The sequence below is a fragment of the Botrytis cinerea genome, chromosome 8, assembly GCF_000143535.2.
Source record: "Botrytis cinerea B05.10 chromosome 8, complete sequence".
NCBI classification, from domain to species: Eukaryota; Fungi; Ascomycota; class Leotiomycetes; order Helotiales; family Sclerotiniaceae; genus Botrytis; species Botrytis cinerea.
In genome coordinates this window covers 1,107,838-1,123,142 of record NC_037317.1, presented here as the reverse complement: position 1 = coordinate 1,123,142, position 15,305 = coordinate 1,107,838, and the positions used below count along the sequence as shown (strand labels likewise).

General features: G+C 44.8%; 3 protein-coding genes across 4 annotated transcripts; 2 read left to right on the top strand and 1 right to left on the bottom strand.

The window, feature by feature from the left end:
• Positions 1-1,838: 1,838 nt before the first annotated feature.
• Positions 1,839-3,920, bottom strand: BCIN_08g02960 (hypothetical protein). Its single transcript, XM_001554650.2, has one exon. It carries the CDS (start codon positions 3,503-3,505, stop codon positions 2,369-2,371), a length of 1,137 nt encoding a protein of 378 aa, XP_001554700.1. The 5' UTR covers positions 3,506-3,920; the 3' UTR covers positions 1,839-2,368.
• Positions 3,921-4,434: 514 nt separating this feature from the next.
• BCIN_08g02950 (hypothetical protein) lies at positions 4,435-7,209 on the top strand. The gene is made up of 5 exons (XM_001554651.2): positions 4,435-5,248; positions 5,300-5,369; positions 5,426-5,851; positions 5,934-6,076; positions 6,134-7,209. The coding sequence occupies exons 1-5, from the start codon at positions 4,864-4,866 to the stop codon at positions 6,169-6,171; spliced, it is 1,062 nt and encodes a 353-aa protein (XP_001554701.1). The 5' UTR covers positions 4,435-4,863; the 3' UTR covers positions 6,172-7,209.
• A 3,875-nt stretch (positions 7,210-11,084) lies between these two features.
• Positions 11,085-15,265, top strand: BCIN_08g02940 (hypothetical protein). 2 transcript variants are annotated; one of them, XM_024694542.1, is made up of 4 exons: positions 11,085-12,505; positions 12,792-13,118; positions 13,172-13,368; positions 13,422-15,265. In XM_024694542.1, exons 2-4 carry the CDS (start codon positions 13,004-13,006, stop codon positions 14,640-14,642), a joined length of 1,533 nt encoding a protein of 510 aa, XP_024550332.1. In that variant the 5' UTR covers positions 11,085-12,505; positions 12,792-13,003; the 3' UTR covers positions 14,643-15,265. The 2 variants fall into 2 exon arrangements, with proteins under 2 accessions (XP_024550332.1, XP_001554703.1); XM_001554653.2 differs by having other exon boundaries at positions 11,085-13,118.
• The last annotated feature ends 40 nt before the right edge of the window (positions 15,266-15,305 follow it).

Below are 15,305 nucleotides of genomic sequence, written 5' to 3'. Positions count from 1 at the left end.
CTCGGTGACTCGGGTTTTAAAACGAGTTGCCTTGGGTATAGCAATCACATCAAAGAAAGAACAGATGTTAAGATAATCACATAGCGACGTTAGGCTGTGCTGTTTGAGAGGAGTCTGTATCAAAAAGCCTTAACGAAGAGTCTAAGAATGGATGTGCTTCAAGTACCAAAAAGAATATTGGACTCAAATATGACGTACCCCGTCATCAGCACAATCAGCTTGGTCAGGGACTTGGATCGGTTGGATACGAGGACCCTCTATGCTACGACTGCAAAGGTAGTGAAAGTGCGTCAAGTCGACTCGGAAAGCCATGAAGAATTTATAGTTAGGATTTACCAAAAAAGAAGCTTCTACCCTGGGTTTATCAGTTTGACTTGGGGAAATAGGATTTATAGCAGGAGGCCTTCGGAAGTGAAAATCTTTGCTGGTGCCATGCGACTCAAATACTCATATCGTCTCAACTCCTTCATTACTATTCAAAAATTCACACAATTCTACCATTATATGGCCTTTCAAATTCTTCTAAATTCGTGGATATTTCAGCGAATCTGAAATACTTTCACACATGTAAATTATTTCAGAGATTCAATATATCTGAAATATTCAAGCGGCTTCAGAAATTCAAACCCTCTCCAATAATCAACTTTCTTTTACGAAGTAAATCATTCACTGTGATTTTTCCCATTTTAACTCTTCATCCTCCTTCATGTACCCACCTTATTTCAACCCTTCCCAACGCGAGACATCCACTCCACAGCAGCTCTCATCTTAACCTAAACTACATGTCAACAGCCTGTTATAAGTCGAATTGAGTCAAATTTCTCAGAGTATATAACCGTTCTTCTAGTAACCAAACAAAATCAACCAATGAGCTCAGTATCTTCCACTATTAGAAATTTACGTTCTCATTTTCCTCGCTTATAATAACTCTCCCCGAAGAGTTCCTCCCTCTCTTCTCATACTCCCAACAACACATTCATTTTTCCAAAGCAAGCTCACACAAAAAGCCTACTCAATAGTCTCCAATCTCTCGCACATTTTTCTACATATCCATTGCTATATTCACGATTACCATCTCCCAGTCGTCGATTTCCATTCTATACCATATATTCCACTTCCCTTGCGCCTCAACCCTCGCCTGTATTCACCCATAGCACTAACAAACCATAGATCTGAATTCTTCCCGACCCCCACCATCCCCTTCCTCTATCCCATTCAATATCTTCTCATCATATCATCCGAATTTGAATCTACACCACCCCTACCATCACTACACATAGCTTAGTTTCCCAAGCCCAAAATTCGAAACCGCATATCTAGCCATCCCCAAATTTCCATTTCCCAATTCCAACAACCTATATTTCACAAACTCACATATGCAGAAAGAAGACACACGATCCCCTTCAACTGGACATCGTATATCCAAGCCAGCCCATATGAAAGCGCAGTCGCAGAACATGAGCACATCTACAGATTATCATTTATTCTCTGCCTCTCTCTTTATTCTATACACCGCACCCCGTTCAATCCACCACCTCCATACTCACATCTAAACTCCCATTCATACATACATTCCTAGAGGCTAGGGCCCACCTCAACTCAACACCAAAAAATAGCCATTATAGCAATCAATCCAACTTCATCTATTGCGCATTCAAAACAACTCACAGACAAGAACAGTCCGATACTCACCCATCAAAAAGTCCAAGAATTCGCATATCAGATTTCAGCCACTCCTCAAACCTTGGCCCAATATTCTCAAAGACAATATTACGAAGCGTATGATACAACAGTGTACGAGATCAATGTAGTGATGAGAAAAGCCTATGTACGTCTAGTGTAAATGGACTGAATTGGATGCGGATAATAAAGAAGGTAGAGAAGGAAAAGGGAGTCAAGTAAGTGGCCAGTGAAAAAGAAGAGGAATATGGATGTCCAGACTGAGTTTTCTACCTGTCTCATACCATTGGTAAGTTTGAAGGCAAGCCAATTTACTAATTTCTACATTACTGAATCAGTGTAGCAAGTATTGTAAATTTTGATTCAACTCTCCAAAGCAACGTGTGAATGAAATTAGTTGTGATATGTTATGGAAGATACTGAAACATTGAAAGGCAATAGACGATCGCTTGATATATATTCATTTAATTGGCATGTTGCAAAAAAAAAAAAAGTCACTAGTTGCTCATTATCCGACCCCTTACACCCCCTTAAGCCCGTATGCCATTTCCTGCAGTCGCATCAATCTCGCCATATAAACTCCCAAAAACACATCTTCCCAAATTCACCTCCGATTATCAAGATTGTGGCAAGGTCATTGAGAGCCGAGACCACTTTTCAATTTAATTGCATTCTTCTGTTTCATTGGTTATTCCTTATCTTCCCTGACAATATCTTCGTAAACCGGGGGTGGTCCTTGGTGTTGAATGAGGCTTTTCTCTTCTTCGATGCCTTCTTCAACACTAGCATCTTCTTGCTGAACCTTGGTGTATTGGCTTTGAGACCCTCTACGGAACAAAAGACGCCACATGAAGATAACAACATGGCCGACGACCATACCAACAAGACTGGCAGTGATTCCTGCAACGACACCAATGATGACTGGAATAAAGACGTGTAGGACAACACCTCGCAAGAATCTAGTGATGCCGTGGTGTTTGTGAGAGAATCGATGAGGTCTACCATGACCACCATGACCACCATGACCTCTGTGGCCGTCGTGTCCTCCATGATGACCGTAAGGACGGGGGCGTCCATGACCTTGAGGTTTGTTGTTGTGAGGAGTTGGTTGGGCTTGGCCACCGCAGCCTTTCTTGAGAGCTGATAGTTTATCGGCCATAATTGCTCTCCATTTGCAAAGCACCGTCGTACATTCTTGTCCATCATCGATTGAATTAGACAGATGGTTCTTCGGTGGCGATGGGACGACTTGTGCATCACCAATCATCAACTTTCCACTTGGGGTTGCAAGAATCTTAAGTTCGATGTTACTAACGTTATCCACGAATGTATTTCCGACTTCGAGAATCTCAAGGGTTGCCATGACCAGATCAATTTGATCTTGTTTAGAATATGATATCGGCTTATGGATGCGTAAAGCATAGCCTAGGTCTGGTTCTGCGGCTTCGACCCATTTGTTGTCAGAGGTCTTGATCATTTGTGGAGCTGAAAGACGTTCGAGACTGGAGTCCATATCGATGGGATAGAATTGGAGTCCATTAAGAAGTACACGATCGAGACCATTGTCGTGTGAGACGGAAAAATTGAACATGAGTCTGTTCAATCCCTTCAGACCAAGTCGACGTCCCTGTGAATCGAAAGTCTGGGTGGCGATTGGACAACCAGGACAGTCGACAGCCAACATTCGACCTTCTGCCTCGACAGCAGCATCGAAAGATAAAGAACTTATAGCATCGCTAGCAGATTCCGAAATGGCTGGAGGTAATAGAAATGCTTGACTAAGGGTTGCAAGAGCAGCCCCCGCTCCAAGTGTGGTGAATCGCATAGTGATGTGGATCGATAAATTGGGAGTGTCGTGGGGTAATGTTGTGTTGCTTGCCGTGAAAGGAGATATATCTCGTCGAAACCGGTAGACCTGCTACTGTCTGATGAGGTCTTGCTGAATATTCTTGTGATCAGAATATGTAAGATTTTGCGAGAATAATGCGAGTGAGCGGGTGAGTGAGTGAGTGAGTGAGTGAGTGAGTGAAGTATAGGTAGGTGCGTTTATTGGGTTGATGGCGAAAAGATGAAGAGAAGTTGTAGTTTCATGTCAAGCCTGAGCGTCTCAAAGGGACGATGGTGAAAGGAAGCGGCGAGGTTCCACTGGTGGGCACAGCACAGCCTCCATAAATGTCACTACCTACTAGGTAGGCTAAGCACACCGTAATTAAACTACTACAGTATGTAATAGACTGAGCACGGGGTTTTAGCGTAAGGCAGAGGATGATTTCGGCATTTGCTGTTTGCGGTACACGTGATGTGGCTGCCGGACCTGTGGCTGCCGATAAGACATGATTATATAATTGATCATTGTTATCAGCATTCTCAAGCGAAGTACCAGAAAAGATAGATTCCGACTCGCCGATGCTTCCCAGCACAGAGCTCAGGTACTTTGTGGGTATTGGAACGAAATCCCACGATGCATGAATCTCAATATGTGATTGACTACATTCGCGTCTTGTACTATTGAAATGTTGAAATGTACGATCCAGGGTATGTGTCTCGTTCTTGTTGCATACGTACATGCCATTAAGCAACCCGCAGCGCGAGAAGTGACGAGTCTAGACTCGTTGGGCATTCCTCTTGCAAGTATTGAAGCCTCAACACTCACATCTCACGATGTATTTCTGCTTGAACTTTTTTCTCCATACTTTTGCCACTGTTTTCTCCATATCCTTTCCTCATTCTGGAGTCTGGGCATCGAGCCTTTTTGGGTTTCCCTTAGTTTCGGTGTAGCAACACTCAGACCGAATCGATTCAGTAATGGGCAACCCCCACTGAAATACCAACTGTATCCATTCTGAGTGGAGAGATTTGGGGAGCTGCACTGTCAGATGATGTCAACAACCCTTGGTACATAGTAGGTAGCTATCATTGCTGTTTTCACTCTACGTCCAAGTATCAAGGACTTTCTTGAGCTAAGTACCAATCTTGTTGAAAACACTTTTCATTTCGTACAAGAGCTTTCAATATCCATTAAACCTTTTCATTTTTCAATTGACTTTGAACAAATACTCTTGAATATAGTAATCCCCTCAACCAGATCAGTTTTCCGTCTCAGACTATATATCGAGCTTGGGCGCCATCTTTTGGACCTTTTCTTAATTATTGCATACTTACATTCTAACAAACACATCGACGATGTTCCGAACACAACTTCTTCGACATACAGCTCGTGCTGCCAGAGCTTCAACAAAGGCAGCTTCATCTCGCACATTACCAGCTCTATCCTCAAGACCAATTCACAACACAGCTTCTCTTCGCGAGAAGCTTGACGATCCACCCCACGAAGGTTCTTTTGCACGAACTGATTCCTCTGTACATGTCGAATATCCAGAAGAACATGAGTTGCCATCCAGTAAGCCAGTTCAAGGCAGAGGTGGACTTCACTTCAAGCGTACCCTTGCATCTTTCTCTTTAGAAGGAAGAGTTGGTGTCGTTACCGGAGGTGCCAGAGGCTTGGGACTTGTCATGAGTCAAGCCATGGTTATTAGTGGTGCTGATATTGCAATTGTTGATATGAATAGTATGTGCCATCAACAAGTGCCAAGCTGATGTTGTGCTAATAATGCAACAGAGGAGGAAGCCGAAAAGCAAGCAGGAGAACTTGTTGCTTCATTCAAGAGAGAGAACCCAGGAGCTGAAAAGTAGGAAGAGCATTGTTACTTTGATCTTGTAACCAAAGGCTTACAAATCATTTTAGGGTTCCAAAGGTTACCGCTCATTACGCAGATGTCTCTTCTCAAGAATCCGTTGATGCTGCTATTGCCGAAATCATTTCCCAGCACGGAAAAATTGATAACTTGGTGACATCGGCTGGTTTCACCGAGAATTTTGAAGCCATCAACTACCCAATCGACCGAGTTCGAAAACTCTGGGGTGTTAACGTGGATGGAACATACCTGTTTGCAATTGCCGTTGCAAAACACTTGATAGAGCGTAAGGCTCCAGGAAGCATGGTGTTTATTGGCAGTATGTCCGGTGCCATTGTCAATGTTCCACAACCTCAAGCTCCGTACAACGCGGCCAAGGCTGCTGTCCGACATCTCGCTTCATCCTTGGCTGTCGAATGGGCTCACGCTGGCATCCGAGTCAACTGCATCTCCCCTGGATATATGCTGACTGCATTGTAAGATCTGAGCCCCAGAAAGACCCCGTGGGGGTTTAATTTTTTCTTTCGTGCAAGCCATTGCTAACCACGGAAACAATAGAACCAAGAAGATTTTGGACGAAAACCCAGAATTGAAGAAGCAATGGACTTCCCTTATTCCACAGGGTAAGATGGGTCAGCCCGAAGACCTTATGGGCGCCGTCACTTTCCTCTCGTCAGATGCATCTAACTACGTTACTGGAGGTAAGAACATCTTTCTCCGCAAACCCCCTTTTAATCAACTTGCTGACATCATCCTAGCCGATTTACGAGTAGACGGAGGTTACACTCTCACATAATCGATCCTTGTTCTTCAACGGGTCATCAAGCGTATTTATAGCGCCTTTTCTTATGTTCACAAAAGCATTAGATCTTCGAACCCGAGTCATATGGGTGGAACTAGCTTACTGCTTCCTTCCCCTTCCTACTCGGCTTAATGTAGCATGACGAACTTTATGAAGTTTCTTTAAACAGCAGGCTCCAATTTGACATTCAGTGTGATGTTATTTACGTATCCTACCTACATACCCGCTCGTCACTCGTGTAATATTTTGAGATATCACAAGATCATCCATCCATCCATCTTTCTCTATTTGACTTCTGCAACCATCCCTTACGATATCACGTGCAAACCCCCACCTAAGATCTCTTCTCTTCCCCTTTGCTGGTGCATACACTTCGGTCTCCAACATGACACCACAATGCACAGCAGCAAAAAAACAATTCTCCGAATGAACTCGTGACTTTGTAAACTCTTGAAGGTCGGGGGGGGGATTCTTTCTCTCAAGGAGATTGGTACTGAACGGAATGGTCTGGGTGTGTTGGATTTGAATGAGTTCTGGGGGGAGCGAGTGGAATGGATGAGATGGGGAACGATGAATGGATGTAGATGGAGGTTTTGATAGCGATGGCAGGGAGGGGGGGAGTTGGGGGAGATAGGTAAATAGAATGGAAAAGAACAGAAAGTCTTGATTTGCTCACTTTACTCTATTAGAGTGCGGTCGCCGGGTCCTTGTAGCTAGCTATGTAGGATTGTAGTGGGGAGAGAGGAGGGAAGGGGGGGTTGTGTGAATGGTATGGCGTGGGATGTGATGGGATGAATGAATCAATAGGTAGGCTGTGGATGGATCGAAATAGATCTTACACGCTCGAGGGATAGCTAGGTATCTAGGGATATGAATAGTCAAATGACTTGGGATTGATTACTCAAATGAAGAATGAGGAGTGTTGAATATTGAATATTGCCTAGGTAGGTATCTGTCAAGTCCGAGTCAAGTCCGAGTCCGAGTCTTGAGCTACAGTTACAGTTACAGCTACAATTGTAATTATAGTATTTACGTATCGAAGAAAAAATCCTAATATATTGATTTCAAAATAGGATGTCACTTGCGAGTTTGTATCTGGGGTTGCAAAATTGAAATACCTCGATACCTATTGGAATATGTCGATTGTGCTTCTAGAGTCGAGGATGGAGAATGGAAAAATTGCCGAGGGCGATGATGCACATACATACTCTGTGCGTGCATATTTATTAGGTGATATATCTGTTCCCGTTCGGATGCTGTTGTTGAAGATGTTGTGGTTGGATGTCAAGTATTGATTGGTTCGATGGGATAGAATGGCCCTTGTGTTTCTCGAGTTGGCGTAGAGCCTTCTTACTATTGCATTGCATTGCAGCTTGATTCTCAGCGGCGTGCATCTGATATTGATGAGAGCGGAGCAGAGCAGAGCAGAACAGAGAAGACAAGCCGGGGGGGGGGGGAACGAAAAAACTTGAAGCCATCCATCCATAGCTTTCAACGATGAAGAAACATAAGACTCGCCTAAAAGAAGAGACCATGTTCCGTTCACTCACATGCGTGTGCGCTGGGTAGACAGACACCGACACTGACACAGACACAGACACCAACACCAACACCGACACCTAGAGAGGAGATTACCGAATGCTGATTGCTGCCCAATTCCAAACCTTTGTTGTCCCGACGTCCTTCGCAAGCCCGCCAGCCCGCCAGCGTAGCAGGGGCCAGGGCGAAGAAAAGTTTAATATATTGCGATGCTTGCTCTGCGCAGAAGAAGAGGAGCATCATCCACCCTCTCATCAACATCCATCCGTCTACTATCAGGGCGACAAATATTATATTGGGACACCAGACCAAGACTCGCCCCCCAAAAATTAATACCCCTTTCGAAGAAAAATAAATAAAAAATGCTACTTTTGTTTTGATATTCAAATGATTATGTGAGTTCTTATTCTAATGTGATAGGGGGTTGAAGATTCATTCATTATACGCAGTGCTTCGAAATACTGGTAAGATGATTTGATATGCGATTTTCAAAAAGGAAGGGGAGATTTTTCGCCCGGATGGCGCCACCCACGCAGAAAAGAGCAGGGAAAGAAGAAAAAGGAAAACGGGAACTGTGTTTCTAGAAGCATTTTAGTGAGTGGGAGGAAGGAAGCTAGAAGGTTGGAAGGAACACTTTGCGATTTCTCGGGTCAGGATACGTGAGACATGGAACATGGGGTGGAGTATGTATACTCCGTCTACAGAGCGTGCGTGGGCGAGGGAAAAAAACCAGGGCAGGGGGCGGCTCGGCGGCATTGCTTTGGATGGATGGACGAAATTTCCCCTGAGTTCTGTAAAGTTTTTGTTTTGTTTTGCTTCGCCTTGCTTTGTTAGATGTTGGGTTGTGGCATGTTAATCTCGGACGGTCTGGGACTTCGTCGTTGGGTGCTTTTCTTCTGAGACAGTGATTTGGATGGTTGGAATGGGGGAAGATGGGGCACGTTTTCTGCTGGCCTCGGGATAAACACGCGGGATGGGTGGTTGGATGAGAGAGATCCTTTTTTCCCGCCTTGCTCAAGAGTAAATTAACGAATGCATGAGGCTTGGGGCTTTGAGGCTCGAGTCAATTCCCAATCGAGGCTTGATGGACGGCTTATCCTGCAAAAGCTGCTTTAGCACGGGACTAGTGAATGCCTACATTGCTGTTCGTTGTAATATATCGTACTGTAAGTCATGTGGTGTGGAGAAGTACCGGGTGGGGTCCAAAATCCGGGGGATTGGTAACTTTGGTCTAGATATTTCAATGTTTAGATGCAATATAAAAAAGGCGTGGTAAGGATATGGCGAGTCGGCATGTCCACCTAGGTACGTTCAGATAGCTCCAATCGACGCTCGCCATGGTTGACGAGAAGAGTCGTCCTGGATCACAAATTGTTTTGTCTGTTGGGATTGCACATTCTCATTGTTACTCCAGATTGCCAGTCTAGATTCGTGGATTTGGAGAGAGTAACACAGCACCCTCCCCATCCTCCGGGCCAGCAACAGTGAGCGTCACACGACGTTTCCTTAGATTGAGGCGGGGAGATAAAAAGAGGTCAGATGTTCATAAACGGTTCCGTACTTGGATATCGGCAAGGGTTCCGCGACGTTTTCCAGTATTGCAGACACATGTGGATGGAAAGCTGGACCAAGGCTACCTAGTACCTTGAGGATATCGATTAGGAAGGTAGGTAACTTTTTCTGTTGTGCTGACGAGGACCGAGAGACTCTGTTGTCGCATGGAGAATGCGAGTGTTTGTTGGGATTATTGTCTCGGGTGGAAGGATTGGCCTTGTCTGGCTGTATCCTCTCCCTCTTCTGCCCTGACTTTTGCTTGTCTCGGGCTTGTTTGCTGGCTTTTGAAAACGCGCAATGACTCGTTCGTGGTCAGTGATTATATGCGTTTTCCCACCGTAAGGCGAATACTAGAGTCCTGCGACAGCGGTGAGTCCGAATCGTCGCGTAGGTCGGCAAGATAGAATAACAGTACGCTATGAAGTGTGCCAGCCCAACCGTAAGACTTATAGGAGATGTACCATGAGTATCGTGCCAATGCGAGATTGACAACGCGAGAACTACGAGTCGTGCCGTAGATTGTCACTGCCGGGGCGGGTTCAAGGCGAGAAACCGGTCTCGCGTTGTATGCCATTCATATTGCCTTGCCTCGTGCCTTTATGCATGTCGCAAAGCCCCTGAATATAGTTTGAGCTAGGTAGCAACATGTTATTTACCGATTGCGAGTACCAACATGGTCATCATCGGCTTATTCGATATGGAATATACGGAGCACGGAGTGCGTCCTCCGTAGAAGGAAGCAGGAACTGGGCCGCGTCTCTTCCACGACCATGATGCGAGTGTTCTACATTGAGAATTTGAGACAAGAGATGAAGCAATTTCCATGCCAATCTTATCTCATCTCATCTCACCACGTCCAATTCACCTGCATTGATCTTCCGATGGGCAAGTAGTACTATGAGATTAGGCATGTATAACATCTCAATGCTTTTCAGCAGTGTAAGGGTAGAAAAGGCATACGGTGCAACTTCATGTTTTCCGCAGAATGGCTAGATGCTCCCCAAGCAAGTCATAAGTCATGAGTTGTAGCAATTGCCACTCAACACGGCATTCTTTGTGTTGTTTGTGGCACTGGGATTGGACAGATATTCTCGGGCCCATCAAATGTTTTTTTTTTCAGATACATATCTAAGTTGCCAAAGTAAGTCAAGAAGATGGAACGGCGCCGCAATCCTTGTTGTACAGTAATGTCCGCGCACACTTCGTGCAAATGAAGTGAGATTCTCAGAAACTCGAAAGCATTCTAATGTATGTCCTCTTCCTACCCAGGTAGGTGTAGCGCAGTCATGTTATGTTAGATAGGTGCGCACGAAATAGTTCTTGTGACAATCGAACATCCTTGGCAAAAGAAAGGAGCATATGAGTGGTGCCGGTATCGAAGGAAGCTGCATCCTGGGAAAGAGGCAAACGGCTTGCATTCGCAGCTCCCCTCCCTTACCACACTCTTCTTATTCTTGCCTTCTGCAACGTCTGCCCCCATCTCCACCGTGCTATATACGTTTAACGAATCACGATACCAATGATAGCCATATCTCTCCAGAGAAAGAGAGACGAGATGATGGCCGAGTAGAATGTGATACCTAGGCAAGAACCCTGGCTTAAGTTCTCTACTAAGCACCAGCACCGGCTACTCCCTTAAGGTTTCCACCGTTTTAATTTGATTAAAAGCGAATGTCTTATGAAGAAGAGTCCAAATCCATTATTGCTCTTCCTGTGAGAGCTGTTGTTGGAGTGGGGAAGTGCAGATGTTATCGAGAGCAAGCGAGCGAGCGAGAGATAGATAGAGAGAGCTAGATGAAGTTTATTACATAAATGATTGCTCGTCACAATGCCTGCTGGCCATTCTTTCCGGACTCGAGCAGTCTTCCGATGGATTGCTTTGTACAGTAGTGCACCGTTTTGTACACACATGCTCATGTAAAAGCCAACGCAAAAAGGCAAAAAAGCCTCAGAGTCTCCAACAGTAACAACAGCCGCCTTGTCATATCCATATCCATATCCATATCCATGTCCATGTCCATATCCAGATTCATCTTCATCTACACATCCATACCCATATTGTCCGTCAACCTGGCACCGGGCCCATCACATCGTATCCATCCAGATCATGCAGATTGACCGAGAAGAGAGATACGCTACCCAAAGTAGGCTATTTCTTCCAAATTAAAAAGAAAGATTTGCTCCTTGTTACTACTCCATTCTTGTGGTTCCCCGAGGCTAATTGCCGATCAATCAATGTGTTTGATAATTCACCAAATACTTTCAACTAATTAATCATATAAAAAATTCAGGACTGCTCATAAAATCCTACCGATAGCTACCGACTCGAGTTACTGTTTGCTGTGTGCGCACTGCACTGCACTGGACTGGACTGGACTGGACTGGATTGCCCTCGTTCTCGACGGAGATCCAAGCACGCCTGCTTCATATACTATACTTCCTGCGTATATCTGCTGGCCGGTCCCTACCTCTTCTAATATCTGGACTGTGCTGTGCTGTGCTGTGCAGTGCTGTGCAGTGCAGTGTACGGAAGCAAAGAAGCAAGTACCCCGTGCACGTTATACGTTATTCGGCTTCGACTGACGGGAGCCAAAATGAAAACAATTCTCACAATTCTCACAATTCTCACCACCACAATAATAACAATCAATGACTTGGTGCATTTCATAACAGTGCCGTGTGTACCTACATGTCTACATGTCTCCATATCTCCATATCTCCATGCCCTCCTACCAGATGCCTACTAGGGACACTGCCTGACCCTGCCCTACCTCCCAGCCTACCCAACGGAAAACTGGAGAATTTGATCTTTTCACCTCGCACCTTTCTTCCCTCCTCGAATGAAAAGGCTGCCCTCCACCGTTTGACGACCATCGACACAGGTACTTATTAACATCTACCTGCCGCCCTGCCTACCTGACACAAGTCAATGCCTTCCACCAGAGATATATGCAATAAACAATCAACCAGGAGACATCACACTATACACGCACAAATATTCACCGGTGTGGACTCGAACCCCGAACTCCCTACCGACCTACCTATCTACTCCTCACGTCAAATCCAATCCAATCCAATCCAATCCAATCCAATCCACACGAATCCACACAGATTCACAAGTTCACAAATTCACAAACTCACACAGTCACATATTCAACAAATTCTCATTCCTCGGATCGTTTCCGAACCAATAGCATTATTTTTTCTATCATTTTAATCAACTCCCTCCCCCTTGGTACGTACAAAACTGATACCCACCTAATAAGTACACATAGCCAAAACCCTAGCTATTAGCCATCTTCTATTCTTTCTGCTTTGTTATTCCCTCGGGCTCGGATTCTTAATTGGAAGCTGGGGAGAAGAAAAAAAAATTAACCAAAAAATACTTCTATAATTTCTATTTTGGAATTTCATAAACTAAAATCTCATACTATCTTTACTATCTTTCTTAGCTTCACTAGCTTTTTTTTTCTCATCGTCCATATCCTGGATCTCTTCCTTACAACCTTGTCTTTCTACAGAATCACTTGTCACCGATCTCCCGTCCCTTTCTATAACCGGCCAATACTTAATATTTACCAAATCTTAATTCCTTACTTTAGTTTTCAGCTTTCTTAGCTGTTAAAGCCTCTTTCTCCTTCACGGTGACGCAGCAACTTCTGGGTAGGCTAGCTGCCTGCCTTAGAAGAGCTGCAGTCGCTTTACAACTTTAGGTTCTGGCGACGTCAAGAAGATGGCATTGATATTGCCCAAGGGCATTGTGGTCAATTCTCCTCAGATTGGAAGCACCATCGAGAGAATCAAGAATGATCCTTTGGATCTTGCAGACATTGCCAGATTTTGGAAAGGTACTTCACATACCTTGATTGAAAAGTAAAACATCAAGCTTATTGTCTTCTAGTCTATACCACAACAAAACGAAGACTTCTCGACCCTACCGCTGAGCGTTTAGAGAATTATTGGTGGCGAATATGGGGGAGTCGAAGTCGAGAGTTGGATGCTTCCACTGTTGCTCGACTTTTCGTACATATCTCAGAGGGTGACACTTTTGTGCCACTTAGAGGACCCCCCAATCGCTATGAAAATGAAAAGCCAATGGTATGCAAATCTATTAATGAACCGTGGAGCCATGCTGAATTTCGAATCATCAGAATAGTGCAGCCTACATTGGAAAGACTGCCTCGACTACTTCTGTTGCTCGTGTTCGCAACGATAGCCGATCAAGTACAACGCTGACATCAGTCACCCGGACACCTGCTCCCATGCCACCCCCAATATTGAAAAAGACTCGAGGTCCTTCTGCAAACGGTCCTCGACCGACGGCACGATTCATATCTCCGCCAGCCTCAGAAGACGAGTCTGGTAGCACAAGCACAAACAAGGGCGTTGTACAATCACCTTCGCCAATTCTTGAGCATGCGGCTCCTATCGAGGAGAAAATCGAGAAGGAGAAGGTTGATAGAAAGTTAATGCCTGCACCGGCAAGTAAGAAGTTTGTTGCTTCAGCTTCCAAGAAGAAGAGACCAATTGTTGTCAGGCGACAGAGTTCACAAACTTCACAGTCTTCTAACGATAGCTCAGCGAGAGTTCCAGGTGGGCAAGGACAACAGAATAGGACTTTGGGGAGGCTGCCGACGTTATCTGTACTACCAGTCAGAAACCAGAACACGCAAGAAAATGCTGCACCGCGATCTACAACCTCGCCAACCAAGCGGAATCCTTCTAGGTCAGCCTCTTCAACTTTGAGTGGTGCGCGCAAACTCGCAAGCACTCGCGAGGAGACTGTTGAGATTGAGCCCACTCAGCCAGGGCCTTCCGACAACCTTCAGACACTAGCAAACAACCAGGTTTCAGTACCTCAAGTCAGTGAGGCTGAGTTCAAGGTACAAAGAATGCTTCACGACAATGTTAAAACAGCCAGCATGCTGCCACCTGAAACTTCAAGCCCAAATTCTCCGGCTTCGACCACGTCTAAGGATTCGAGCAATGGTAAACCCCCTGGTTACAGGAAATCGAGTGGGAAAAATCTTCTACAACACCAGTCTAAAGGCATGGTCAGCTCGGCGCCAACATTGACTGATGCAACTGGTCACCTCGATCTAGGAAATGGTAGCCAAATTGCAGCAGTACCCGCGTCGCCAGAGAGACTAAGCAAAGGCAAAGCTCGAGCTCTTATGAAAGATCTCTTTACAAAGAAATCATTTTCGCAAGCGGCTCCTTCTAGTCCTATATCAGGAAGCTTAGCATCAAGCCCTTCAGGACCTTTAAGTAAAAGCAAGTCGCAACTTTCGCTTCTGCTCGAACGAGACCAAGCGAGGAGTTTAGAACCTAGGACATTACCGAAACATGAGCGAAAACAGTCCATGAAGTAATTTGCATGCGATATACGAAAAATCAACGCATAGTTTGTACATATATGATCGATTGAGAGGAGCAAGATATGCACGATGAACAAAAGTGTTTCCAAGGCGCATCGTTTCTATCACTGCATCAGAGGCGCGTTTCTGGAACAGGATTGCTATTGGTGTCATGGATATTGGGAGTCAATCGGTTGCACATCTGGCTACGGAGTTTTGGGAATGATTGCATCTGGGAATGGAGCTTTTGAAATACCTCTAGAAGGGCTTATTATCATGATTAGCGAGGAAGATCAGCACCCCCATGATTTACATGCAATATAAGTAATTGATAAGGTCTGGTTGGTAAGCCTGTGCATGGTTGTAAAAAAAAAAAAATGGTGAAGTGTAAATTATCTGGGCCTGAACTATCTCATCACACTATTTATTAATGACCTGAGGTACATGATGAGTATTTGTATCTGAAGTTTTTCTTTCCATGTACTCCCTAACAACAGATGTAATTTGGACACTTGATACTTATTACTAACTCGACTGCATGTTGTACATATCCGATTGGTAGAACGGATGAAAAGCCCCCGAGTTCTCCCCTGGAGATCTCTTGGCTTCAGAATTTGTTATATTGCGAATTTGCGGCACGGCGTAGAAAGCAACAATTTTGATAAACGAATAAATTAT